At 38.2% G+C, this 26,397-nt stretch overlaps 1 protein-coding gene across 1 annotated transcript; it reads left to right on the forward strand.

Annotated features, from left to right (window-relative positions):
• Positions 1 to 1,176: 1,176 nt before the first annotated feature.
• On the forward strand, positions 1,177 to 26,055 carry LOC311090805 (alpha-2-macroglobulin-like). The gene is made up of 34 exons (XM_084126342.1): positions 1,177 to 1,413; positions 1,750 to 1,930; positions 2,037 to 2,193; positions 5,275 to 5,327; positions 5,440 to 5,460; positions 5,650 to 5,815; positions 9,390 to 9,474; positions 11,083 to 11,179; positions 11,279 to 11,432; positions 11,547 to 11,656; positions 11,749 to 11,943; positions 12,031 to 12,267; positions 12,375 to 12,584; positions 12,672 to 12,821; positions 13,066 to 13,179; positions 13,346 to 13,403; positions 14,289 to 14,415; positions 14,630 to 14,855; positions 14,926 to 15,052; positions 16,034 to 16,155; positions 16,235 to 16,286; positions 16,707 to 16,790; positions 16,877 to 17,053; positions 17,188 to 17,263; positions 17,451 to 17,607; positions 19,469 to 19,543; positions 20,269 to 20,431; positions 22,666 to 22,859; positions 22,943 to 23,155; positions 23,269 to 23,387; positions 24,071 to 24,152; positions 24,237 to 24,320; positions 24,421 to 24,526; positions 24,649 to 26,055. Exons 1-34 carry the CDS (start codon positions 1,328 to 1,330, stop codon positions 24,687 to 24,689), a joined length of 4,299 nt encoding a protein of 1,432 aa, XP_083982468.1. The 5' UTR covers positions 1,177 to 1,327; the 3' UTR covers positions 24,690 to 26,055.
• Positions 26,056 to 26,397: the final 342 nt, after the last annotated feature.

Below are 26,397 nucleotides of genomic sequence, written 5' to 3' on the forward strand. Positions count from 1 at the left end.
ATGAATTCATTCCGAACCAGTGTTCAGAGCCACCCCCTCCCTACCTACCTACCTCCCTCCCTACCTACCTAATTTTATAAAATATATATATATTTTTATAAAAAAATTTATATTTTATAAAATACTTTTAGAAATAAAAATATTTATTTGTAATGTAAATATACAAATAAATATTTATATTTATTTGTATATTTATATTTAAATGTATATTTTATAAAACTATTTGTATAAATAAAAATATTTATTTATTTATTTTGTACTCACTGTTGATGTCTGTAACCTTTCATTTGCAATAATAAAAATACATGATCAGACATTTGTCCATTACTGTGTATAATATAAAATATGTATCTTTCTCTGTCTGAATTTACTTGTGCAAAGTCACACACACAGTTTATTAATTATTCATAAATTGTTTGGATAGTGACAGTATGAACAACAACAGTGACACTGTGTTGAGTGCAGTGCTTATAGAGGGAGTGTAATAAAGTACATTTATTAATTTAGCAGATTATAGATAACAGATTAAAGTAAACTGCAACAGAATAGTCCGGGAGGAAGGATTACAATAGATTTTTTATTGAGAAACAGAATTATTTCAAGTGTGTTGGGGTTTAGACAATTCCTCTTCTTGGACAAAATCTCTCTAGCCTTGGAAAAGATCCTTTCACAAGGAACAGAGGATGCAGGGGAACGTAAAAATGGCAGTGGTACAAATGAGGATACTGATGCTTCTGTTGAGCCCAGACAGGGGAGGATTCCCTCTTTCTTGCTGGCTCCATTACCAGGAAAAAGGAAGAGTCACAAAAAGCAAACAATTCCAAAAGGGCAATCCAAATCAAAAAGCAGTCCAGTCCAGATGCAAAAATCCAGAGCAATCCAAATAATCTTATCTAATTAATATAACGAGATATGATATAGACTATAATATAGCGAGGCCTACTATAATAATAATATACTATAACTATTCTAACCTGATAATGTAATAATATACAGCCCTCACATATGACACAATAACGACACTGACACTGACAGTGATAGTTTTCTAACTCTCTGACTCTCTGACACTACTCAACTGCTTCTACTACTCCTGACAACACCCACAAGGTGGCGCGAGTTCGAACCGCATTTTATCCGGAAGCGACACTCAGACCGAACCGATGACGTATCCACACAAACCGAGGCCTCGTTTGTCATTAGTCACGTGATTTTCATTTTTTCACGTTAACAACACAAGCCTCGAATCGCGGCTTCATCTGGCACGCCCACTTTTTCTCGACACACGCTCCGACGCCTCGCTTCAAATGTCACATCACTACTCGTCATCATGACTCTGAATATTGGCTGCTGTTGGAAAGGGCTCCTTCTGCTCTCTTTCCTCCTGATCTGTGTCAATGGACAAACATCAGGGCCGTAAGTTTTTAACAGTTTTTGCTGAGGATAAATTATTAATATACCAATAGTCATTTTGTAAGTCTTGATGATTTCTCCTGTATTTATTTAACCGATCTGTGTTGCACAGTAGAGGTTTACCGTTTGAAAGACAACTTAAGGCACACGATTCTTCATAATTACTGACAGTGTATTTTTAAGAGCAATATTGCTCTGAATAAACATACAAATTCACACTTTTCATATAATTGATCAATAGTAAATTAACTGTATTATTTTCCCTCCCAGTTTATGTTTTATTTTTCTTATTACATCTAACCACTCAGGCAATATTGTATGATCATTTTCTCTTGACAGATATTTCATGGTGACGTTTCCTGCAGTGATTAAGTCGGGATCTGAGGCCAAACTGTGTGCAAGTCTTCTCAAGCCCAATGAAAGCCTTGTCATGAACATTCGTCTGGTTCATGGTGTCCAGAGCACATTACTGCTGCAGGAGAAAGCTGAGGAAGAGTTTCATCGCTGCTTTAACTTCAAGGTCTGCCATCAAAACATGCACATAATGAATATTATCAAATATGTTTCATCATAATGCATCTAGTTTTTGTGGCAGGTTGTGAATACAGGAAATTATTTCTCATCAGGCTCCTCTGGTCAAGGCAGAATCAGTGCAGAAAATGAAGGTTGAACTTCAGGGAGAGACTTTCAGGATAACTGAAGAGAAAAAAGTCATGTTCAAGCCTTACCATCCTCTGACTTTTATCCAGACTGATAAACCCATCTATACTCCAGGACAGACAGGTGAGCTGTGAATGTCTCAAAGGCTAAAGCTCAGTAGATAATGCTGGTGTCACTGACATCTAAACCCTGATCACAGCTGATGTAGCACATATAAGTAAAGCACACTATGATCAGGCAACAAGCCAGGGGCGATTCTAGGATTTTCATTTTAGGGGGGCTCAGCCCCCAATGAGGGTATGATTTAAAAAAAAAAAAAAAAAAAGTTTATGGTCTAATGCTCATTATTAACTAGTTTCATTCATTCATCCAGTAACATGCATATGGCAGGGTTTTATAATCACTAAGGTCCCGAATGTGAGGTATTTAGGGGGGTTCGGGGGCACCCCTGAGAAAATTTTGAAAATTTGAAAATTTTTGCATTTTAAGATGTTTTGAAGGCCAACAAAATTGGATAACAATAGCTTTAAAACCATGTGCGGGCAGCTGTTTATTTTCCACACTTCATCATCATCACACTCTTTTTCTCTTTGTTTTTATCTTGCTCTGTCTTTTCCCCTCCTAAAGCTGAGCTTTGACTGATATAGGCTTTTCATTTTTGTCTGTCAGTGAAGAAAGTAAACATAGGGTCAACTGATAGATTGATTTATGAATCATTTTCTCAGACAAAGCTACCAGGAAAGCTAGGTAACTAAGTTTATTAAATTCATTCACAGTATGTACACATTCATTGATCTAGGCCTAATATATGGCCGTAGACAGGGCTTTATAATCAATGAGGTCATAAATTTGAAGTTGTTATGGGGTTAAACATTTTTATTTGTCTGATATGTGCATTTCAAGACGTTTGAAGGCCAAAAAAGGATAAGAAATAGATTTAAAACCTGCTCTCTCCTCATCTCCATCTCTGTATTTTTCTCTCAGTCTCCTGATCTTGCCCTGTGTCTTCCCCTCCTAAAGCTTAACTTTTTTAATTTACTGAAGGCTACAAATTGTATTATATTAATTATCAACATGTACACATGCATTATTAATCTTGTGCCTATGAAAACGGCTTTGTTAATGTTTCTTGTCCCCTCACAATGACATAATTACACGTTATATAGGCCTATTTTCAGCTCAAAATGGCGAAATTAGACAAGTTTATTAGTTTTCTAATTATTTTTGTCATTCGTTTAACATTTATGACCTAAAAAACTGTCAAATATAAAATGTTTAGTTTAGCTACTTTATTCTTAACTCGCACTTGACCGTAAACTGAAGCGTCAGTCGTGCTGCTAAAATTCGCGCTCAGATGAGAAACCGAACCGTCCTGTGTTGCTCCCAATGCTCTAGTAACATTACATTATGCAAACTGCAATGCATTTATGACAAAAAAACTGCACCGACGCAGATGTAATATCATAGCAATCTATCAATAAATGCACTCACGACACACCTTGTACTCTCTGATGTTCGCTCTGCTCGGCGCGCCTGCAGATTGAAAAATGTGCTAAATCCAAGCAGACTCAGATAAGGGGAGGAGCCGAAACTTGACGCAGCTTGCCGCCGTTTCAAATGAGTTTTTTTAAAAGGGGACTGAAGCGATCCAAAATGTATTAATCAAATATTTTTTAGGGGGGCTGGGCAGAAGTTTAGGGGGGCTGAAGCCCCCCTAAAAAGGGCCTAGTGACGCCCCTGCAACAAGCACAGGTCAAAGATTAAAAATGTTGCACAAACCAGCAGATGGTAAAAGAGTATGAATTAAACAGTTCAATGGATTTACAAACAAAAAGAGGAGCAGAGGAAAAGATATGAAAAGCAGATATTAAGGATGAGTAGCTTTGAATTCTAACAGCTTTGAAACACGAGAATGGTCATCTAGTGTGCATTTGAGCAATCCCCTCACTTTCAAACATGTTCAGCCTAAATACTGTAATTACAAATATGATATCGATATTGATATCAGTATCTGTGTGACTTTATTTTATATGAAATCTATGAATATAATAGATTAGGGTGTTCTTGGAGAGCCCACAGCCCTGCAGAGTTTAGCTTTAACCCTAATTATTCAATGTACCTGATCAGGTCCTTCAGGGTTATTTGAAATCAACAGGGTTTGGACTAAACTCTGAAGCCCTCCAGGAGTTTGACACCCCTGATATAAATCGTTACATGTAATAAACCTCATAGCTGTCTGGGATAGGCCTACTTGATTCTAACTGGTCAGCTGGAGCAAATTGTCAGACATTTTTGTAACATTATTATGGCTAAAACAGGCAGCTGTGACAGCTAGTTGAGTTTGGCTCAAAAGACACATTCACCCAGCAGCAGAATACAGTTGTCAGCCAATTTACAGGAGAGAAATATGACTGTAAGCAATAGAGCTCCGGACGTCACGTGACCTATTCTGTTTACACCGCCATTTTGGCAGTAAAGAGGCCGTACGAGACGAGAGTGAACGGATGACGGCAGCATGAGTTTTAAGGCAACAGAGTTCACTGCGCACTTTAATTAAAAAGATATAGACCTGTACATAGCAAAACTTAATAGATTAAACGTAACAGATCCCTGTAATGCCCCCGGGTGCTTTTCATGTGTATTAATAAAGGAAGTAACTTATAACGTTAGCTTTCCTGAACTGCAGTATCCTGATATAACGTTATAACTAACGTTACTTCATTAACTTTCCCTCGTCCTATTCCGGAGACTCTTTAAAGGCCTACAAAAGCCTGGAGGGTACAAATGGATGCAATCAAACTTTGTTATCAATATTCAATTTTGGAGTATACCAGCTTAAACCTGCTCTGTCGTCATTGGAAAGGCAAGTCAACTGTGTTGTTGTCGACGCTAGCTGTCCTTGTTTGTTGGTAGCAAGGATAGCAATATCACTGTGAGAACAGTAGACTCAGTATGAAATCTTAATCCTTTAATCCCAATTTTTTCCCAATGCTTTTAAATGCTTTGAAATAGTAATTGTTTTGAATTATTATTCTGCCCGACCGCTATCGATAACGCAAAAGCCGCTCTGGCGCTCTCCTGGTTGACTGCCAAAATGGCGGAGTTTAGATTGCATGACGTCAGCCTCCGGAGCTCTATTGTCCCTTACATAAGAGCTGAAGACATCAAAAGTGAAGTTTTTTAATACACATTTCTATTTTACAGTGAACTTCAGAGTTGTTACCATGGATACAAACTTTGCACCCCTTGATCAGCAGGTCTGATGTGTTTATCTGGCATCTTTATTTTCTCTTGCATTGGTGAATACACGTTTAATAAATGAACACATTTTTGTCTTTTGATCTTTAATTACTATTTGCTCTTTCACAGTATAGTACAGTGGTTCTTGAGGTAAGAACACAAAACCTTCTATGCAGTCATAACAAACACACCTTTTAAATCTGATTAAAACTAGAAATTCAGTTATATTTGCAATTATTGTATTTTCAGTAGGGTAATTATATATTTCTTCATTGTTAGTCAGGATATGTGTAGCTGACTGTCACAAAATATCTGCACTGTGTCTTTGCTATTAAACAGGACCGTAAAGGTAACCGGATTGGCCAATGGACAAATGTTTCTTCAACAAGGTGGATTTTGCAGCGTTCTTATGAATTAAACCCAGAGGCCCGTAAAGGCATGTACAAACTGAAGGCTTTTATTGGTGACAGGATGATCTCACATGATTTTGAAGTGAAACAATATGGTAAGTCATAAAAACGACTTAAGACGGTAACCTTGGTTCCCTGAAGAGGGAACGATATGCTGTGTCATAAGTTACGACACTATTGGAACGTCTGCGTGATTGTGTCTTGAAGCACGTGTAAAATCAGTCCAATGGTGTGGCGGAATGTCATGGGGGGTGACGTCACAACCAGGAAGGTATTAAAGCACCCCTGAACCAAACAATGTCAGCTTCTGATAGGCTGAAGTAAGTCATGAAGTAAGTAAGTGAAGTGAAATAAGTTATGGCGGAGCAATGAAACATCTCGTTCCCTCTTCAGGGAACCGAGGTAACCGTTGTAACTGAGACTGTAACTGGCTTTGCGTTGTAAGTTACAATACTATGGGAACATTAACTACTATGCCATACTGACCAGTGCTTGTCTAGTGTGAATAATATCTGGAGCGCAACTAAGACTGAAGCACCTGGAAGCCAGGGGTGTTGCCCAGGTCAAGGTCAAAGAACCTGACGAATGTGTGCGTAGAGGACCAGCCCGCTGCAGCACAAACGTCATGAAGAGAGGCCCCAGAAAGCAAGGCTTTAGAAGCCGCCACACTCCTAGTAGAATGGGCCCGGACAGCCAAGGGAGAAGGCTGACCGGCCAATTCATAAGCAAGAGAGATAACCTCGACAACTCACTTACTCATTCTCTGCTTAGATGCTGGGTACGCCTTTCTGGGCGACCCAAAGCATTCAAAGAGTTGATCAGATTTACGCCACATGGCAGCTCTGTGGACGTAAGCATCAAGCGCCCTAACCAAGCAAAGCACATTTAATTTCTCCTTGTCTGGGCGGAGGACAGAAGGCCTGCAGGTCTAATCCTCAATGTTCCAGGGAGGAAACGAGATACTAATGGGTCTCTTTTCAAGGATACACCACTCAAAGGAGTGTGGTAAACAGGGCCAAATAAACCTTAAGTGTAGAAGGGGATAATCCTGTAGAGAAACGCTCTTGCGGAAACTCTAGCACTGTCCCAACCGGGCAGTTAACTGGGTCTAAACCTCCGTTGTGAAACCAGCCTCTATGAGTTGGTCAATGACTCTATGACTCAAACCCACAACTTTCATACCTCTGGATGGGGGTTAAATATTTAGCCCCAGCCTGACACTGAAGGTCCCTCCTGATCAGAATCTCCTCAAGGGAGCCATAGAGGAGGGATATCAAGTCCAAAAACCAGATGTGAGTTGGCCAAAGAGGAGCCACCAACAGTAGATGGGCACCCTCCCGGCAACCTCTCTCCATAACTCCCGAAAGCAGAGCGATCGGGGGAAATGCATACAGGCATAATGGTATTCAGCACTAGTGGGGCTGGATGACACTAATATGTCCTCTTATACTTCTCTTCCTCCTCCATAGAAGACCCACCACCTCGGGGTAAAGTCTCCATTCCTCAGGCCTCAGCCCTTGTCTCAACCTAAGCGACCCCTGATGTGTTGTCTAAATGGACAAGAACATGTCCCCCGTAGATCAGAAAACGCACCTCCACAGACCCTGAGATGAATGGTCCTCCAGGACCGCTCCCCAACACGTGAGAGAAGCATCTGTCATAAGTATCACGTGATGAGAAGTCATAACACTGGGCATTTGGACAAGAACCAGGGTTTCCTCCACATCGTCAAGGAACAAAGACATTTTCTTGTAACCTTGATCATGTGGAATGGATTGACTCTCGGGGAAAATCCCCTGGTCTTGAGCCACCACTGCAGGGGTCTGATGTACAACAGGCCAAAATGTATGATGTTGGCTGCTGCTGCCGACAATCTTTGAAACTGTTTGACAGTGCGTGACTGGCCTAGCTTCAGCTCTTTTAATGCTGAGAGGATTATGTGTGCAGGAGAGAAACGTGCCTGCATCATCACAGAATCCTCCAAAAAGGTGGTTCTCTGTACTGGAGAAAGAACACTCTTCTTCTGCGTTCTGCCTTAACACCTGCTAGTATCAACTAATCGTCGATGTAATTCAACACGCGAATGCCCTGGAGTCGCAGAGGAGCCAGTGCAACATCCACGCCTTTCTTGAAAATGCAAGTGCAAGAAAGCCTGTACTGGAACACTTTGCCCCCTAACGCAAACCTGAGGAGCTTCCTGTGGTTTTGAAGGATGGATATGTGGAAGTATGCATTTTTGAGGTCTATCATGACAAACCAGTCCTCTGACCTGATTGGAGTCATGATTTGCTTTAAAGTTAACATTTTGAACTTTAGCTTTTGGCCGCACGATTTACATGGTGCAAATAAATCGGACGTTCTTTTTTGGAACAATGAAATACCGGCTTTAAAATCCGGATTCTTGTGGGGAACACGTTCTATGGCCCCATTCCCCAAGAAAGTTCTCACATCTTGTTCCATAACCAGAGACTTCTCTGGACCCACCATAGTGGGCAAAACCCTGTGAAAGCGAGGAGAACGAGAACAAAACTGAATTCTGCAGTTCTAGGTCGGAGCCTTGAGGGATGATGCTGAATCAGGGGAAAGATCACGCGAAAAGGTTGCCAGGTTGTGTCGATAGATGATGCTGCTACTTTTTTACTACTTTTTCACTACTTATGGGCCACAAGAGAAATATTAAGAAAATAAATGAAGACAGTTAGCCAAGGCCTATATACCTTTATCAGCATGTTGAAGTAGATTCAGCTCTCATCGTCTCTGAAAGAATATGAACCGTTAATGCAGTGTCAGATGTTTTTGCTTTCACTTTCTATAGTAATTAATTGACTGGGGTTTGAGACTTCTTCACCACCATAACTGTAGAGCAAAGTATGCACATTGCTTGTGTGATATCCACTGACTCACCTTCATGGTTTAAAATGTAAATAATGTAAATATTTCCAATATTGTGCGAAAATTTTCTTTATCAATAATTGTTCGAAAAATGATGGACAAAGATTTAAATTTTGGACGTGTCATTCCCCGTGATAAAATCTATTAAATAATTAAATAAATGAGTAGCTAAATAAACAAGTAATAATCCCCCCCCCCCCCCCCCCAAAAAATGTCCTGCTGGCCAATTGATATTTTATTTTGACACAGCACGAGTGATAACCTTCACTAGCTCTTTGTACCCAGGAGAGTGAAGTGGCGAATCTTCAGACTCTCCTGCATCGACTCTCAGTACACCAACCTCCTCAGAGGAAGATAACTGAAGCACCGGGCCCTCACTCGGGGCGGAAGAAACTGCAGAGCGTGATTCCTGATCCTGAGAGAAGAGATATATATTAATATGTAGGCACACAACCCCAAATTTGACAGATAGAGTAACACAGACCGCTTGCTGAAGAAACAGAAGCTGACATTGTTTGGTTCAGGGGTGCTTTATACCTTCCAGGTCATGATGTCTCCCGCCTATGACGTTCTGCTACACCATTGGACTGATTTCACACGTGCTTCAAGACACAATCACGCAGAGGTGTTCCCATAGTGTCGTAACTTATGACGCAGCACGAGTTCTCTTGAAAGGGAACAGACAATTTGCATGGGAAGAGTTTCAATAATATGTTTGTATTTTAATTTTTAATATATAAATTGAGTACTAATAACTTTCTGCCTTCTGACTTCTAGTTTTGCCTAAGTTTGAAGTTACTGTAAAAAGCCCAAATAAAGTAAGTGTTGAAGAAGAGGAACTGATAATTGAGGTTTGCGGAAAGTGAGTGGTTTCTTTTTATTTCCTGCATTAAAAAAGCAACGTGCTCTTCCATTCACACTTTCAGTTAATTGTTAATTGTATTATTATTTTTTTAACTCTTGGGTCATTTTCATACTTTAACCCCCCATCCTAATATATTAGTTTCTTAACTAGGCTTGGGCGGTATTGGAATTTTGATACCGTCAAACCTCCTCCCTATTTTACCGGGGTATACGGTATTACCGTGACTAATTAAAAATTATGACATAATGGGCTCAGATGGCGTCACCAAACTGTTGGCTTGTGCCTACACCGTTCAGAAACTGAATGCCAGATCAAAAAAAATAAAAAAAAATAAAATCAAGCCGTGCACGTTGTGTCTGAGTCCGGCCGACGGCATTGTTATTATGAGCCCGAGCCCACCATTATTCAACATAATATCTGTGTGCGTGCAACAAGCAAGAAGTGCCTTTGTAATCCGGTGACGCGTGTCCATTGATTTTTATTTTATAAAACTTTTCTGCAAAGATGGAAGTTGACGATCGCCATCTCTGTAGTGAACGCGCCTATAGAGAGAAATGCACATCATTGATCAATCAGATTTATTTTCGTTTTGAATTGTTTCGTTTAAAGAAATTGACGATCGCCATCTCCATAGTGAACGATAGAGAGAAATGCACATCATGGATTACAGAGAGTAGGCTAGTCTATTTCTTTTCTTTTCGTTTTGTATGGTTTCGTTTCTGAAATTGATGATCGCATCTCTGTATGAACGCGCCTAGAGAGAAATGCACATCATGGATTAAATAATCAGAGTGGCCTTTTTCTTTTCGTTTTGAATTGTTTCGTTTAAAGAAATTGACGATCGGCATCTCTGTGAACGCTATAGAGAAAAATGCACATCATGGATTAATCAGAGAGTAGAAATCGCCATCTCTGAGTTTCGGTTAATTTATGAGATTTCAATGCAAGTGACCGTGGCATGCCAGCGCCCATCATGTCATGATTATATTAAATCCAGGCAATTTGGTTGATGAAAAATTTATTAAAATTAAGATACAATTTATACAAAACGAAATTCGTTTTAAAGAGGCCTTTTACAAAACGAAATTTATTGAAGTGGTCAAATCGTCTGACTCCCGATGCATCCTATCTTATTTGTGCTGTTCACTTTTCATAATCAACAAAGATGGAAAAAATAACATTATAATATTTTAACAAATACGAAACTTAATGCGCTTATTTAATGAACTCGAGAACAAAATGCATCCTGGCAGTAGTGAGTGGGTGGTAGTTTCGGAGATGCGACATTAGGTTAGAGGTGTTTACATCTCTCGCGGTCACCTTTTTATGGCACAATTTACAAATTGCCTCGTCAGTATTTACCGCCTCTCCCTTCTCATTTGGCTGGAACCATAAATATTACCAAACTGCAACCACACAAGCATTTTTAGGCAATAAATAAATTATATATATTATAGGCTATATAAGTGCCGGTAATGACGGTATTGAAACTGATACCGGTGTTATTTTAAGATCCCGCGGTATCCGATATTACCGTAATACCGCCCAACCCTATTCTTAACTCAACCCTGGGCTGTAGATCAGTTGCTTGTACCTTTTTCACAGATACACTTATGGACAGCCTGTACCTGGTAAATCACGGGTGAAAGTGTGCCGTAAATTAAAGCCCAACATTTCAGGGTGTTTAGAGGAAACCATTGAGGTATGTGAGTTGAAACGCAGTACATTATCTTTCCTCAATTTATCTCATTAAACCACTCTTCAGTTAATAGTTATGTTTGTGTTCATTCATTATAATTAGATAAAAAAGACAGGCTGTGCCATCCATACCTTAGATGCATCAGTCTTTTTTGACGTCATCACACTGGTAGAAGATCGTAGGTTCCACAGGTATCCACAGCATCTGATGCAGAATTTTCTTCGTGTTGAGGCAATGGTTACAGAAGAAGGAACAGGTGAGCTGTTCAATTTGGTCAGATCTCTGTTACATACACGTCTTGAATTTCACATTTTTGACCTTTTACTTTTATTTGAATAAATATTTATGTAGGTGTTTTGACTATTTACAGAGATCACCATGACAAAATCTAAATCTGTATCTCTCACTTATGAAATTGGTAAAGTCACATTTACTGACCTGCCCAAAACATATGAACACGGATCAGTTATTGAAGGAAAAGTAAGTCTAAAATCCGTTTGTCTCAGTTTAACACCATTGATATGTATGGAATTAATCCTTAATTGATTCCTTCAAAATCTTATTTTCAACAGATAAAACTCTCAAATTTCAAAGGTGCACCAATTCAAAACAAAAATGTTTATCTTATGGAGCCCATGTGGAGTTGGATGGAGTATGGAGACACTTGGTCCACAAAACTGCTCCTAAATCTCACTACAGACAGCGATGGACTGGCCAACTTCTCTCTTAATACAGCCAGTCTTTCTAAAAGTGATATTGATCTAATAGTAAGAGAGATTGTGTTCACTTAGTTTTCTTTTGTATTGCCTGAAGAGTTTAGTTACAGGAGTTATTTCAGATTTTTTGTAATCCAGGCAAGTGTCTATCAAGAGGTCCGTGATTTTGGACACGACGACACGCTTCACATCGTTGCTGATAAAAAAACAGTCAAGCTCTTCCAACCTGCCTCTCCACGCACCCCATCACAAAGTGAACTGATTATAGAGAATACTGAACAACCATTAAAGTGTGACTCTGAGTTTACTGTCACCATCAAGTATTATTTTGTTGGAGAGACAATTAAAAACTTAAAAACTGACATCGTCTATATGGTGAGAACATGTGCAGTATGTACATTATCAGAGAGATGTTTTTGTTTAACAGTATTATTTGGCTGCACTAGTCAGTTTGTTATCAGAGTGTCATCCGTCTGTTTCAGGTCTTGTCCAGAGGAGTGATTGTTTATCATGGATATGAGAAGGTTGAAGTGAAGATTTCTGATGGAGCAAGCGGCTCGATGTCGTTCAAACTGTCTATTAGTGCAGATCTGTCTCCTGTAATGCAGATTCTGGCGTACTGTGTTCTCCCCAGTGAAAAGGTTGTGGCCAGTAGCAAAGATTTCAACATTGAAAAGTGTTTCAAAAACAAGGTGTGCATTGTAGCTTTAGAAATGAGCCTCTTTAAACTGTATTACTGACTCATTTCTAAAATAAATCCTATTCCCTGTATGTCACAGGTATCTCTGCAGTTTTCTCCTGCTAAAGCAGTTCCCGGTGAGAAAAACACTCTCCAGCTCTCAGCTCAGCCTGGTTCACTGTGTGGCCTCAGTGCTGTAGATCAGAGCGTCCTGATCCTGAAGTCAGGAGAACGTCTGGATGTTGACAAGGTCTAGATGCTTTAAGATTCAGTGTTGATTAAATGTGTCTCTTCATAGTGGGAATCTACAGTGTGAATCTAATGATAACAGACTTTACTTATTGCTGCTATGATCCATCAGCTGACATTTTAATCTCAGGAAATTTAGCATTAATCTTCATTCTTTCTCACCAAATTGGAAATACATTTTTGTTGGAAATACATGTATTATTTAGAAATCATACTGATAGTGTGTGAACATGATCCCGTCACAGATCTTCAACCTGCTGCCAGTGCAATCGTGGTCAAATTACCCTGAGACTGTTGAAGATGACGAGTGTCCGTATACGCGTGTTTGGATATTCGCATTCACTTATGAATCCTTAAAGGTAACAGTTGGATTATATGTGTGGCAGTGCAGTAGATAATGATTAGGAGAGTATATACTGCACATGTGTAAGTAAATGCATAAAAAGGCTTTATGATTATACTGACATTTAAAAGTAATTTGTATTTTCATGACTTTTATTGTGGTTCATCATTGCCATTTGGCAGAAAGTGGGATTGAAGATGGCAACAAATTTGTTTGTGGAACTCCCTCTGTGTACGATGGGTAGGTACATGTACTGTTATTACAATCCAAACTGTAATGTTTTAATATGTTGGTGCTTGTTATGAAATATATTTAAAAAAATCAAATATATTCAATTTGTGAAATTGTGAAACTCACACAATTCCACAATTATAGAGATGTTGTTACAGTAGAACGGAGACAAGAGGCGTGCAGATCCATATGCAAAGCCTTTTATTTACAAGAGATGTGTTTAGAACAGGCAGGGGCCCAAACAAATGCAAACAGGTATGAAATGGACAAGACAATGAGCATTCCAGGGACAGGCGAGGGTAAACAAACGAAGACCGTAATCCAGTGGACAAGGCAAGAGGATAAAACAGCTAATCATACTAAAGCCCAGGCATCAAGCAAACAATATCCAAAGGGCAAGACGAGAGAGGTAATCCAAGGCGAGCAAGAGTCCAGAGCAGTATAGGCTAACAACACTCAGCAATCTGTGAGCTTGTGCATCAGTGTTTGATAGTCTCTGTGATTGACTACAGGTGTGGAAATAATTAAAGCCATGGAACATGGAAAATGAAGTCCAGGGTAACCTGTAACTTAGTGTGCAGTTAAAAAAAACTGCACACTAAGGGTTAGTGAACTTTGAATCAGTGATAATATTGGTAAGATAAACTCATCTAAAAAAAATTATATAACTTTTGTAAGATAAAATTAACACATTCACTTTTGCAGCCCTAAAATACTAAAACTAAAATTAAACTAAATAAACTGAAACGTTTAAAATATGTGAAAATATGTGTATTAAAATAATGATCTACCTTACATTTTCTATTTACTTATGACTGGATATAGAATAGATCATGTTGACGTACTCTTCACATACATATCACTTAAAACTACAAAATATCACTTTTTTTCCAGTTATTGAAACTTTTGTGCCAGAGCCTCCCCCACGTTTTAGAGAAGAGTTTGAAACACCTGGTTCTCCAGCAGTGACGATTCGAACTGTCTTTCCAGAAACTTGGATCTGGGAACTTGCTGAAGTGGGGTATTTAAAGCATAATCAGTACATTTAACATCATATTTATCTTTAATACATCAATTAATTCTCCCCTCTCGCCCACAGGACAGAAAATATCTTGCTTGCTTTGCAGATTCTTAATCCAGTTTTTTCATCATCTGTGTGCTGAATATTGTCATTTATTACAGGAAAAATTGCTGAGTCACAATCAAATATGCCTATTGTTGTAATTCCTCCACAGGGACTCTGGATCAGCTCAGGTTCCTGTCACGGTTCCTGACACCATCACCTCTTGGGAGACGGAGGCCTTCTGCCTGTCCTCTGAAGGTCTGGGTCTGGCTCCTCCTGCTCAGCTGACAGTTTTCCAGCCCTTCTTCCTAGAGCTCTCTCTGCCTTACTCCATCATCCGCGGGGAGATCTTTGAGCTGAAGGCCACTGTCTTCAACTTTCTGTCCAAGTGCATCATGGTGAGATTTCAGATGCAGTCTAATCAAATCATATCAAATATGCCACTAATCATGTGTGTTTGATTGACAGGTTAAAGTGACTCCAGCTCCTTCCTCAGACTACACTCTCAAAGCCTCCTCTGATGATCAGTATTCATCCTGTCTATGTGCTAATGGAAGAAAAACCTTTAAATGGATCCTCACTCCCTCTGTTCTTGGTGAGTTTTCCAGTCTGAATCAGTAGCCGCCTTTTCATTACAGATTTGCACAAAACTTTTGCAATGTATTTTGGAAATGTCGATTAAAAACTATTGCAAAACGATGGCGTTTCCGTTAATCGATGTTATGCGACTAAAACGTTATTTTTCCCTCTAATGATAAGTCATTCCAAAAATCATTGCAACGGATGTTGGTAGTTTTACACTTATCGCAGCCACCGCACTAGCCATTGTTTTTAATCGAAGGAGACATAGACGTGTTATCCAAGCATTATTGGCAAGGGAAGATGTTAATGTAAATGTTAAACATGCAATTTCACTGCGTTTCCATTACCCTTCAAATTGGAAACACCCATTGGAAAGACGTCAATTTCGCAAAAACTTCCATTGAAAATACAATGTTTTTATGCTCGCATGAGGGGGTTTTTCAGGCTGTTCGAAAAAGGAATATATTGCTAAATATTTCGCTCCTAAGTATAAGGGGCTTTCCTTGCCATTAAAGCTTGGATAACACGCCTACGTCTCCTTCGATTAAAAATAATGGCTAGTGCGGTGGCTGCGATATACGTAAACCTACCAACATCCGTCACCATAATTTTGGCTTCTCGCAAGATGAAATAATTATGTTTTAGTCGCATAACATCGGTTAATCTAAACGGCATCAATTTCACAAAAGTTTTTTGACAAAAGTTTTGCACAAATCATAATGGAAACGTGGCTACAGAGGAACTGTGAATGATCGTGTGAAGAATAAGTTCAGGTCACCTGTAAATGTGAAAAAACTGTTTCCATTAGTTTGCGAAAAATTCATTTTTTGAATTGCCTGAAAAACCACCTCATGCGAGCATAAAAATGTTTTTTCCGAAATGGAAATGTTTACAATGGGAAACTTAATTTGTAAATTTTAATTTGCTCAATTTGAAGGGTAATGGAAACGCGACTGTTTCTCAGTTGTATATTCACGCATGTCTTGTGTTGTAGGAGTCTTGAATATTACAGTCAGTGCAGAGGCAGAGGCGTCCCAGACTGTGTGTGACAATGAGATTGTGAGCGTCCCGGAGAGAGGACGCATTGACACGGTCACACGAAGTCTGCTCGTACAGGTCAGCACACGTCATCATTTACTCATGATCTTAATGCTGCTTATGTATGATGTGTTGATGTGATTGATTTCTGCTGCAGGCGGAAGGAACTGAAAAGACAGAGACTCGCAGCTGGTTACTGTGTCCAAAGGGTTAGTCTGCAGATATTTCATATGTTTTGGTGTACAAGCGCTGATAATGCTGCAACCCTCTTTGTCTTCTAAACACAAACTCCAACTTCATGAAAATAAGTACACATTGCATAGAGGACATTTTGAGGACACACCAAATTTGAGGACCAATAGAGGGAGCCAAAATATACTCGTATGTATCAGACATTTTAATTGAGAAAGTTGAAATTTGTCAGCCTTTCATGACAACTGTAGTTTAGTTGTTCAGCTGTGCCAAATTTTGAAATTGTGGCCATTTTCTCCCCTTTTCCAAAGTGCTTGAATCACAATAATTTCGGTTTGTGATTAAATTATTATTATTGGGACTTCACAGGTGGTATTAAAATGTTTATAGCGTTACTCTGCTGATCACTGATGTGTTTCTGTCTGTCTGGTTCATAGGTGACAGTCTCTCAGAGGAAGTGTCTCTGACTCTTCCTAAAGATGTGATAGAGGGATCAGCCAGATCCTCTGTTTCAGTCATTGGTAACATTTACAAACATGAGCAGAAATGAGGAGATTGGCTTTAGACTTATAAAATGTAGTGAGTGTCATTTGTGTATGGTTTACAGGCGACATATTGGGTCGTGCACTGAGGAACCTTCATGGATTATTACGGATGCCGTACGGCTGTGGTGAGCAAAACATGGCTGTTCTTTCTCCCAATATTTACATTCTGGAGTATCTGGAGAACACGGAGCAGCTCACCTCGGCCATCCGAGAGAGAGCCACAGGCTTCCTGCAGAGCGGTGAGAGACAAAATCATGTCAAGAAAATACTGAGATGGTTTGATACCAAATTATACATTATTCAACACACCTAAATGTCACATTGAGTCACCCAAACAAACTGTTGAAGTGTTAACCATTTTCACACTAAACAGGATACCAGAGACAAATGAACTACAAGCATTTGGATGGATCATACAGCGCATTTGGTTATGGTAAAGGGAATACATGGTAAATATATTTTAACTATTACTTTTGTTTAACAGAAATGATATCAAGGTAATCTACAAAAATAAACCCAATAAACACATTTAAAAATGTGTCTCAGTTCAAATGACTTGTTTCGAGATTTATGATGGATGGAATTCATTGAAACACCTGATGACTTTTTTTTTAATTATATCTTCTACACCATCAGGTTGACTGCTTTTGTGCTGAGGTCCTTTGGCAAAGCACAGAAATACATATTTATTGATCCAAAAATTATTCAGAGTGCAAAGAATTGGTTAATACGCAGACAGGGTTCAGACGGCTGTTTTATCCAACAGGGAACACTGTTCAACAACAGAATGAAGGTCTGTCATCTTCTATCTATCTCTCTATCTATGTCTTTATTCAGACTTTCTCAAGCCAACATCACAGTTTGTCTAGATCAGTGGTTCCCAAACTTTTAACAGGCATGTACCCCCTGAGACATTATAGATCTTCCGGAGTACCCCCAACACCACCAATTGTTAACAACAAGTTTTTTATTTTTATTATTATATTTATTTTTATCAATTTTGTCGAGAATAGTGAATAGAATCATAAACATATGATACAAATCTTATCAAAAGTCAACATATGATATAGGGCTGTGACGGTGGCAGTTTTTTACCACCGCGGTAGTAATGGACCCAAATACCGGCGGTGTTGCAGTGGTCGGGGGACGTTGTTTTGAAATAAATTAAAAAACAAAGAAACAACACACTAAAGCCTGTAAAGCATTGAAATAAATATCAGTAAATACTGGTAACTTACATAATATAATAAAGTTGAATCTATTTAAAAAAATAAATAAATAAATAAAAAACTACTTAAATTTCCCACACAAAGACGCGTGATACAGCCTACCGCTCTGCTCTTTGAGGGGGATGTGGAACACGAGCAGGAAAGAAACCATCGATCTATTTTCTGATATCTTCATGTTTTCTACTTGTAAAAGGTATGAAGAGCGAATTCTAGGGCAAGGCATTTAGGCTATGTGTGCGCGCTGCCAGAGAAAGCCAAACTAAAATCACCCGCGCGTGTGAAACGCGCTTTACAAATGAACTTGACGCGCCTTACCAATTATGTCTAATAACAAGCACAAACATGTGTTAAAAAGAATTTGACGTACAAGTAAAAATGTAGGCTATCTGTCCTACAGTGTTTTTCTACTTTAACACAGTAAAGAATACGAAAATAATTGACCTAAAAGCGAACAAAGGAAGAAACGTTTATAATCCCATTTGGAAATGGGTGAGACGCGAGTGAAGATATGGGAAAAGAAACAAGAGATTCCATGCAGGGATGAGTCACGATTTTTGAATATTCGATTAGTTGATTTAATTATAGAATATCTAATGTTCTAATGTATGTTGTGCGATCATTCTCTAAAATAAAATCTCCATGTTCTGGTGCTGATGCGGTGGTGACGAGTTCATGTAACGCTGCCAATAACGCACATAACAGCTGTCACAAAGAGGCGGCAAAAGTAATGATTATGAATGTGTCAAATATAGGAATGAGACATTTGAATATTTTATTAATAAAGTGTTTATTTTTTTGTGTCAGTGTCGGGCTGCAAAGATGAAGTTGACGATGCTGACTCGTTATCTTCGCAGTGAACGCGCCTATAGAGAGAAATGCACACTTCATACGGATTACATGCATATGCTAGTCGGTTTATTTTCGTTTCGAATTGTTTTGTTTAAAAGTAGAGAATTCAAGCTTTCTATAAGGAATAACTAATGGAATATTTTTAAATTCACTAATAATCGGGTGACCAGATCGCAAACCGAAAAAAAGCTTAAGTTTATGGGCTCACGCACAACTCTCTCATTCGTCATGAATTCAAACTTTTCCATGGCTGCGATATAACATTTAATTGCTAACCTATTTTTTCTTTTGTAAACAAAGCTTTGTGTGTCATAATATTAATGTAAAACAGCATTCATATTTTTGGCAAACCACCGCCGGTAGCTACTACTCAGCTACGGCGGTGGCGCTTTACAATCGCGGTGGTGCGGTTGTCGAGATTACCGGCACAGCCCTATTTCGCGTACCCCCTGAAATCAGTCCACGTACCCCTGGGGGTACGCGTACCCCAGTTTGACAACCGTGGGTCTAGATGAACTTTCCTTCAGTGGTTTGAGTGTGTTGCTTTATTTATCCTTTATTTCTAATAAATTCTAGGGTGGGGTGAATGATGATGTGACCATGACTGCCTACATTACTGCATCATTGCTTGAACTGGAAACTCCAGTCACAGTAAGTTCATCTGTAGGAAACATGGTACACTGTAAAAAGTGAAATGAAAATGAAAATTGAAAATTACCCCATGATTTACACACCCTCAAGGTATCCTAGGTGTATATGACTTTCTTCTTTCAGACAAATACAATCTGAGTTATATTAATAAACACCCTGACGCTTCCGAGCTTTATATTGGCAGTTTGCCAGATTGCAACTATCAGTTTGAAGCTCAAAAAAGTGCATCCATCCATCATAAACGAACTCCACACTGCTCTGGGGGGTTAATAAAGACCTTCTGTGGAGCACTTTTATGATGAATAGACGAGCTTCTTTGAACTTCAAACTGATGGATGCAATGATGCAATCCACTGCCATTATAAAGCTCAGAAGCGTCAGGGTGTTTATTAATATAACTCCGATTGTATTCGTCATAAGCACCTAGGATAACTTGAGGGTGAGTAAATCAACTTTAACTTAAAAAAATTGAGGAAACCTGTTGCCTCAAAATTAAGTAGGTATTAAGCTTATGCTTAATCGAAAAAAATTAAATAATGTGGAATTGTCAAGTTCACATAACTTAATTTTTTCAGTTAAGAATTGAGTTTATTTACTTAATAATTTTAAGGCAACGGGTTTGCTAAAAAAAATTATGTGAACTGAACACCTTTTACAGTGTAAAAACTCATCGAAAAATGACACTCACAGCGTCTATTCCTCTGTGTTTGTTTTTTTTGTCACAGGATCCTGTCGTCAGTAAAGGTTTGTCATGCTTGAGGTCCGTCATTGAGGATGTCAAAAACACTTACACCACGGCCCTGCTCGCCTACACTTTCAGTCTGGCTAGAGACACGGACACTCGACAGCGCCTTTTCAAGAAACTGGAAGATGTTGCTATTTCAGATGGTAAGAGGTTTGTTTCTGATGACTTTCTGTTGTTTTTTATGACTGTACTATTGTTTTTAGTAACACTGTTGAAAACTGTTCCATCATTAATGAATAACTACACAGGAACAAATGAGTTACACACTATTAACCCTCTACTGCACGCATTATTATGCAATCATGGAAAAAAATATTACAGTGTTTTTTTATATATAAAATAGACTCAAATTAACATATTTATATTTTTTTTATTTTTTTTTATTTTTCGGGGGGTACTTTTGGGTGCGTTGCCATATGGCAACATTGTGCGACAATGGAACAGCCTGATGTGTTTTCTCCCAAAATGACACGAAATTCATAGATGATTACTGACCTATCTTATAGAAATGAAATTGTTTTTATTATTTAAAATGTTTTCAAGAGCTTTGTGTACAAAATATGAAACTAATTTTCAAAGTATTATTTCAACAACATTTACAAAACATCTGACGCAAACTCATAAGAACTGTTCAAGTGAAACTACTCAATGTGAAACAATTATTTCAACAACATTTACAAAACATCTGACACAAACTCATAAGAACTGTTCAACAATGTGAAACGATTATTTCAATAACATTTCACTTTCATGAGATGGTATAACCACTTGTACCCTGTACATTTCAGCCCTCCTCTCAGCCTTGCCATAGAACACTGACGGCTTCATTTTCTAAACAAAATAAGCGTATATATATATTTTACTTTTATACTTTACTTTTACTTTACTTTATAAATATATACAAATATACTGTATATAAATATATGAGTAGAATACAACCATCCAACTATATCAGTGCATCCATACATTGTCATTCATACAAAGCTACTCTGCATTAGCATGGGCAAAATATTGTTCCATTACCGCACAATGTTGCCATATGGCAACATACCTATTTTATTGAATAAAAAGGTAATAGTAGTATCAAAACAATGTGACAATGATTGAAAAAAGATTAGAACTTTCCCCAGATGCTTGATGTAATTTTAAATTCTGAAGAAATATGACAAATTGAGGAAAATCTTCACATATTCACGAGCACTTTTTCAGTAACTGGAGTCATCAAAAGTGTGTGAAAAGAATGTCAGTGCAAGGGTGTGTAGTGTCATGTGATGTCATCAAAGCATATCATTGGTTACAACCAGGTTCTACCATGAATTTAAGATCAATCAGAGCTCATGTTTATTTTCAAATTTCAAGAAATGTCCAAAGAAAGGGTATGTTGCCATATGGCAACACCGTGCAGTAGAGGGTTAACATTCTTGCAACTACATTCTAGTCATTACTAGCGTGTTCCCATGATCTTCACTTTAGAATACTGATCCAAATTATTAGTAGTTCCTTTAGAAAGATGTAGTAACACTTGAGTCATTACTAGTGGATTACCATAACCTTATATTATACATTATGGATTATTAACATTAATTATGAGCCTGTATACAGTAGTTCTTTGTAGTCCTCTGTGAGTTATGAAAAAGTAGTAGTTACTGATTAGCTAATAGTGAACTACAACATTCAACTATTTCTTACTAATTCATTAATCAGAGTTTCTTGTTAGTTAAGTATGGGATAATGTACATCCAGCTGGTTGTTCTCTCAGAATAAACCCGACAGGGTGATCAGGAGGGTCTTGCGTGAGCCAGAAGGGGTTTATTCTGAGATAACAACCGGCTGAATGTGCATTATGCCGCTTATTACACGACTACTTGCTACATAAGTAAATAATTAGACACGAAATATTGATCTAATTCGAAATATTTAACTAGCTCTTTAAACGCAAAGGTTCCGCAGTGAGAGCTATTGCTAGCACGACAAGTTCAAACTAGACGGACATTTAAGAGATACGGTATACAGTCATACTACTTATTACACAGCATTTCACCACATAAATAATTATGGGGATAAGAGATTTTGATTTGAGATTTTGTTTTAAAATCGTACTTGTTTGTTGTCTAATAATCCAACAGTGTACAAATAAACTGTCGCAAATTGGCAGCATCTGCGTTTGAATGAAACAAGAGAGAGCGAGTCCACGAGACTGGATGGCATAATTAAATAACCGTACACAAAATATTGATTCGACTGAGTTTTAATATTTTATTAGCTCACCAAAAGTGAGCTAAGTTTCATTAATGATGGAACAGTTTTCTAAAGTGTTAATTTATTTTTTTGTTTTAATCATGCTCCTTGAGTCACGCGTGTGTCTTTTGTCCTTAAGGCTCTTCTCTCCACTGGTCTCAGTCTGGCTCTGCTGATGACTCTGATTCTCTGGCAGTGGAGATCAGCTCATATGTGCTGCTTGCTGTTCTCACGGCAGATTCAGTCACTACAGCTGATCTGGGCTATGCTAACAGGATTGTTAGCTGGCTTGTGAAGCAGCAGAATGCTTATGGAGGATTCTCCTCCACACAGGTTACTCAAACCTCTTCAATCAAACACATTATTGCTGGTGTGAATGAGTAAAAGTGGCATTACTGAACACCTTTATTTCCCAGGACACAGTGGTGGCTCTTCAGGCTCTGTCTTTGTACGCCATCAAAGTGTTCAGCTCTGACGGCTCCAGCACAGTGACGGTACGGTCAGCAGGAGACACTCTCCACTTTAATGTCAATCAGGACAACAAGTTACTGTACCAGGAGAAGCAGCTGCAGAAACTTCCAGCCACATACAGCATTGAAGTGAAGGGCTCAACCTGTGTGTCTGTGCAGGTCTGTAGTGCGTTCAGCTTCATTTACTCACACTCACTTTCTCTCTTGCCATTTTGGTTATTCTTCTGTAAGATGATTTATGAATGTGTTTTTGTTTGTGTTGACTCTCTCAGATGTCTCAGTTCTACAACATTCCCACTCCAACTGAAGCTAAAACATTTAGCATTGATGCTAAGATTGAGGGAGATTGCAAAACATTGAGACAAAATTTCATTTTGAACTTCATTGTCAAGTAAGATAATTTGTATTTAAAGTCCCCCTGTAGTCAATAATTGTATCCCTTAAAACTCATCTTTAAATTCTTTATGAATGCAACTCTACACACCCTCATTTAGTATACGCGGTTCTATGAATGAGCCCCGCCTCCACTCACTCACAGCTCAGAGATCCACTCGTTGACGATCACACGTTGATCTGATTGGTTGCAAGGTAGTTTGTGACGTCAGAAACACCAGCGATTTCAAACCGTGTTTTTGAGACTGTCTTTGGTTCACTGCAGTTTTAAGGAGAAAATACTCAGAAATGATGTTGAGTTGTGAATTTACACAAAAGCATATTAAAAACACCATATACACATATTAACAACATTAAAAGCTTGATTTTCACCACAGGAGGACTTCAAGTCAAAAGACTAGAACATGATTATGACTTAAGATTAACTAACAAATAAATGTTTTCTGAATATTTTTTAACATCTTAATAAACACAAAAGCAATATAAACTGAAACGGCGTATCTCAGTAGTTAAAACACTACACACTGACTTGAGATACATCATTTTTATTATTGACACATTATGAGTGATTTGAGTGATTTAAACTCTGCATGTGTCTTGGTAATTATACTGGCTTTTGTTCTCTCTTATTTGTACATTTATATAAGGCATTTAAGAACCTTTTCATTTGCTGTTTTCCAGATATGATGGTCTACAGGAAAGGACTAACATGGTCATTGTGGATATTAAACTCTTATCTGGATTCACAGCTGATACATCAATGGTGCGTTTGAGTGATTCATCACAAAATTTTACACATTTCTAGAGTTTCCCTTTTTAGAAATTAACCAGCACTTTTTCCCCACAGCTTAAAACTTCTTCCGGGAAGTACAGAAAACTTGTGGAACGGGTCGATTCTAAAGATGATCGTGTCATTGTATATTTGAAGAAGGTGAGAAAACAGCAACATTCATATGATTTTATGTCTTTGGTCGATTCATAAACGTTTTATCCTTAATGTCCAGGACTGATGAGTTTGTTTCCTCCTGTAGATCACACAAAATATTCCAGTGAATTACCAGATACAAACGAAACAGGTTCTTCAAGTGAAGAATCTCAAGCCAGCTGTGATTAAAGTGTACGATTACTACCAAACAAGTAAGATTTAATATGCCAGTGTTGAATGCTTTGATCAAGTGATGCACATTGTTTATTCAGATTTAATCCATGTACAGGTTTCCATTGTTGTACGAATCATGAACATCTTCCTTTTCCTTCAGGTGATCAGTCAGAGGCCGAGTACTTCTTCCACTGTGGATGAATCTGAAGAGCGTCACCTTATAGTTCAGCTTGGATAAAGATGTTGGAACTCTCTAATGTTGAATATTATAATGTTTATTCTTTATCCTGGACAAAATTATTTCCAATTCATCAGCCCAAATTTGAAAAAAGTCAGTTTTTGGCTACGTCTCTTGAGATCATGACTTTAATTCAATTCAATTCAAATTTATTTGTATAGCGCTTTTCACAATACATATTGTTTCAAAGCAGCTTTACAGAAAGTGCATTTCAGAAATGTACATAGAAAAATAGTTAGTTAAACATGCATTAATTTAGGGCATAAACGTATATAGAAAAATACATAGAAATGTACATAGAAAAATACAGTTAGTTAAACATGCATTAATTTAGGGCATAAACATATCGCCAGCGTCGAGTCGTCTCTTATCAGGCGTCGAGTCGTCTCTTCACATGCTTCAAGTCGTCTCTGCACAGGTGTTGGGGCATCTGTAGTTTCCATGGGAGGCTGGATACAAACTTGAGCTGACAATCTGTATTTACCTCGGGACTAGCGTCCCGAGATAACAACAGAAAAGCAGATGGGAAAAAAATTAGCATAGCTGCTGTTCATAACAATAATGCATTCAATCTGATTCAACTGTAGTATAAAAGGTAAGTATTATGTGAATGCTTGGCTAAAGAAATGCGTCTTTAATCTAGTTTTAAACTGGGACAGCGAGTCTGAGCCTCGAACAATATCAGGAAGGCCATTCCACAGTTTAGGAGCTAAATGTGAAAAAGCCCTCCCTCCTTTAGTGGACTTAGATATCCTAGGAATGAACAGAAGCCTCGAATTTAGTGATCTTAAAGAGCGCGATGGATTGTAGGGCGATAGAAGTTCCGTTAAATACCCAGGAGCTAAACCATTTAGGGCTTTATAGGTCATTAGTAATACTTTGTAATTGATACGGAACTTTATAGGTAACCAATGTAGAGATGATAGAATAGGTGTTATGTGATCATATTTCTTTGACCTAGTATGAACTCTAGCAGCTGCATTTTGGACTAACTGTAGCTTGTTTATTGAGGATGCAGGACAACCAGCTAATAAAGCATTACAGTAATCTAGTCTCGAGGTCATGAATGCATGAACTAACTTTTCTGCATCAGAAACAGATAGCATGTTACGTAGCTTAGCAATGTTTCTAAGGTGGAAAAAGGCTATTCTTGTAATATATGAAATATGATTTTTGAAAGACAAGTTGCGGTCTAATATAACACCCAGGTCTTTTACTGTAGTGGATAAAGTAACAGGACATCCTTCTAAAGTAAAGTTGTATTGTAAGAGGTTTTGTGGCTGACTTATCAATTCACAATGCATATGATTAATAAAATGTTGAAAACAAGTTATGGTGAGCTGGTTGAACTGTTGAATGTGTAGTAGCTACATGCTATGGCAACATTTCAGAATCAGACGAGGTTATTACGATTATATCTTGTGATTTTTTTTTTTACTTTTTCCTTTTCTCATCTCATCTCATCTCGGCTCTGCTTTTTTTATCTTGTTCTTATCTTGACACTGTACACTCTTAAAAATAAAAGTGACAAAAAAGGAGGTGTTTTCACAGTGAAAAGAACCTTTCACTGAAAGGTTTCTTGAATAACCTTGTTTATGTGACATAAAGAGCCTTTTTTGGTAATGCAAGAACCCGCTTCATAAGTTTTTAAAAGAGCCTTTAACAGTTCTT

This window comes from Abramis brama, assembly GCF_963993115.1.
Source record: "Abramis brama genome assembly, chromosome: 10".
In the NCBI taxonomy this organism is placed as follows: domain Eukaryota; kingdom Metazoa; phylum Chordata; class Actinopteri; order Cypriniformes; family Leuciscidae; genus Abramis; species Abramis brama.

Bases quoted from the DNA above. Each gene is read 5' to 3' on its own strand.
- LOC311090805 (XM_084126342.1), top strand. From the start codon at position 1,328: ATGACTCTGAATATTGGCTGCTGTTGGAAAGGGCTCCTTCTGCTCTCT. The intron at 11,433-11,546 runs GTGAGCTGTTCA...GACTATTTACAG, and splicing joins GGTTACAGAAGAAGGAACAG to AGATCACCATGACAAAATCT. The intron at 12,268-12,374 runs GTGAGAACATGT...CGTCTGTTTCAG, and splicing joins AAACTGACATCGTCTATATG to GTCTTGTCCAGAGGAGTGAT.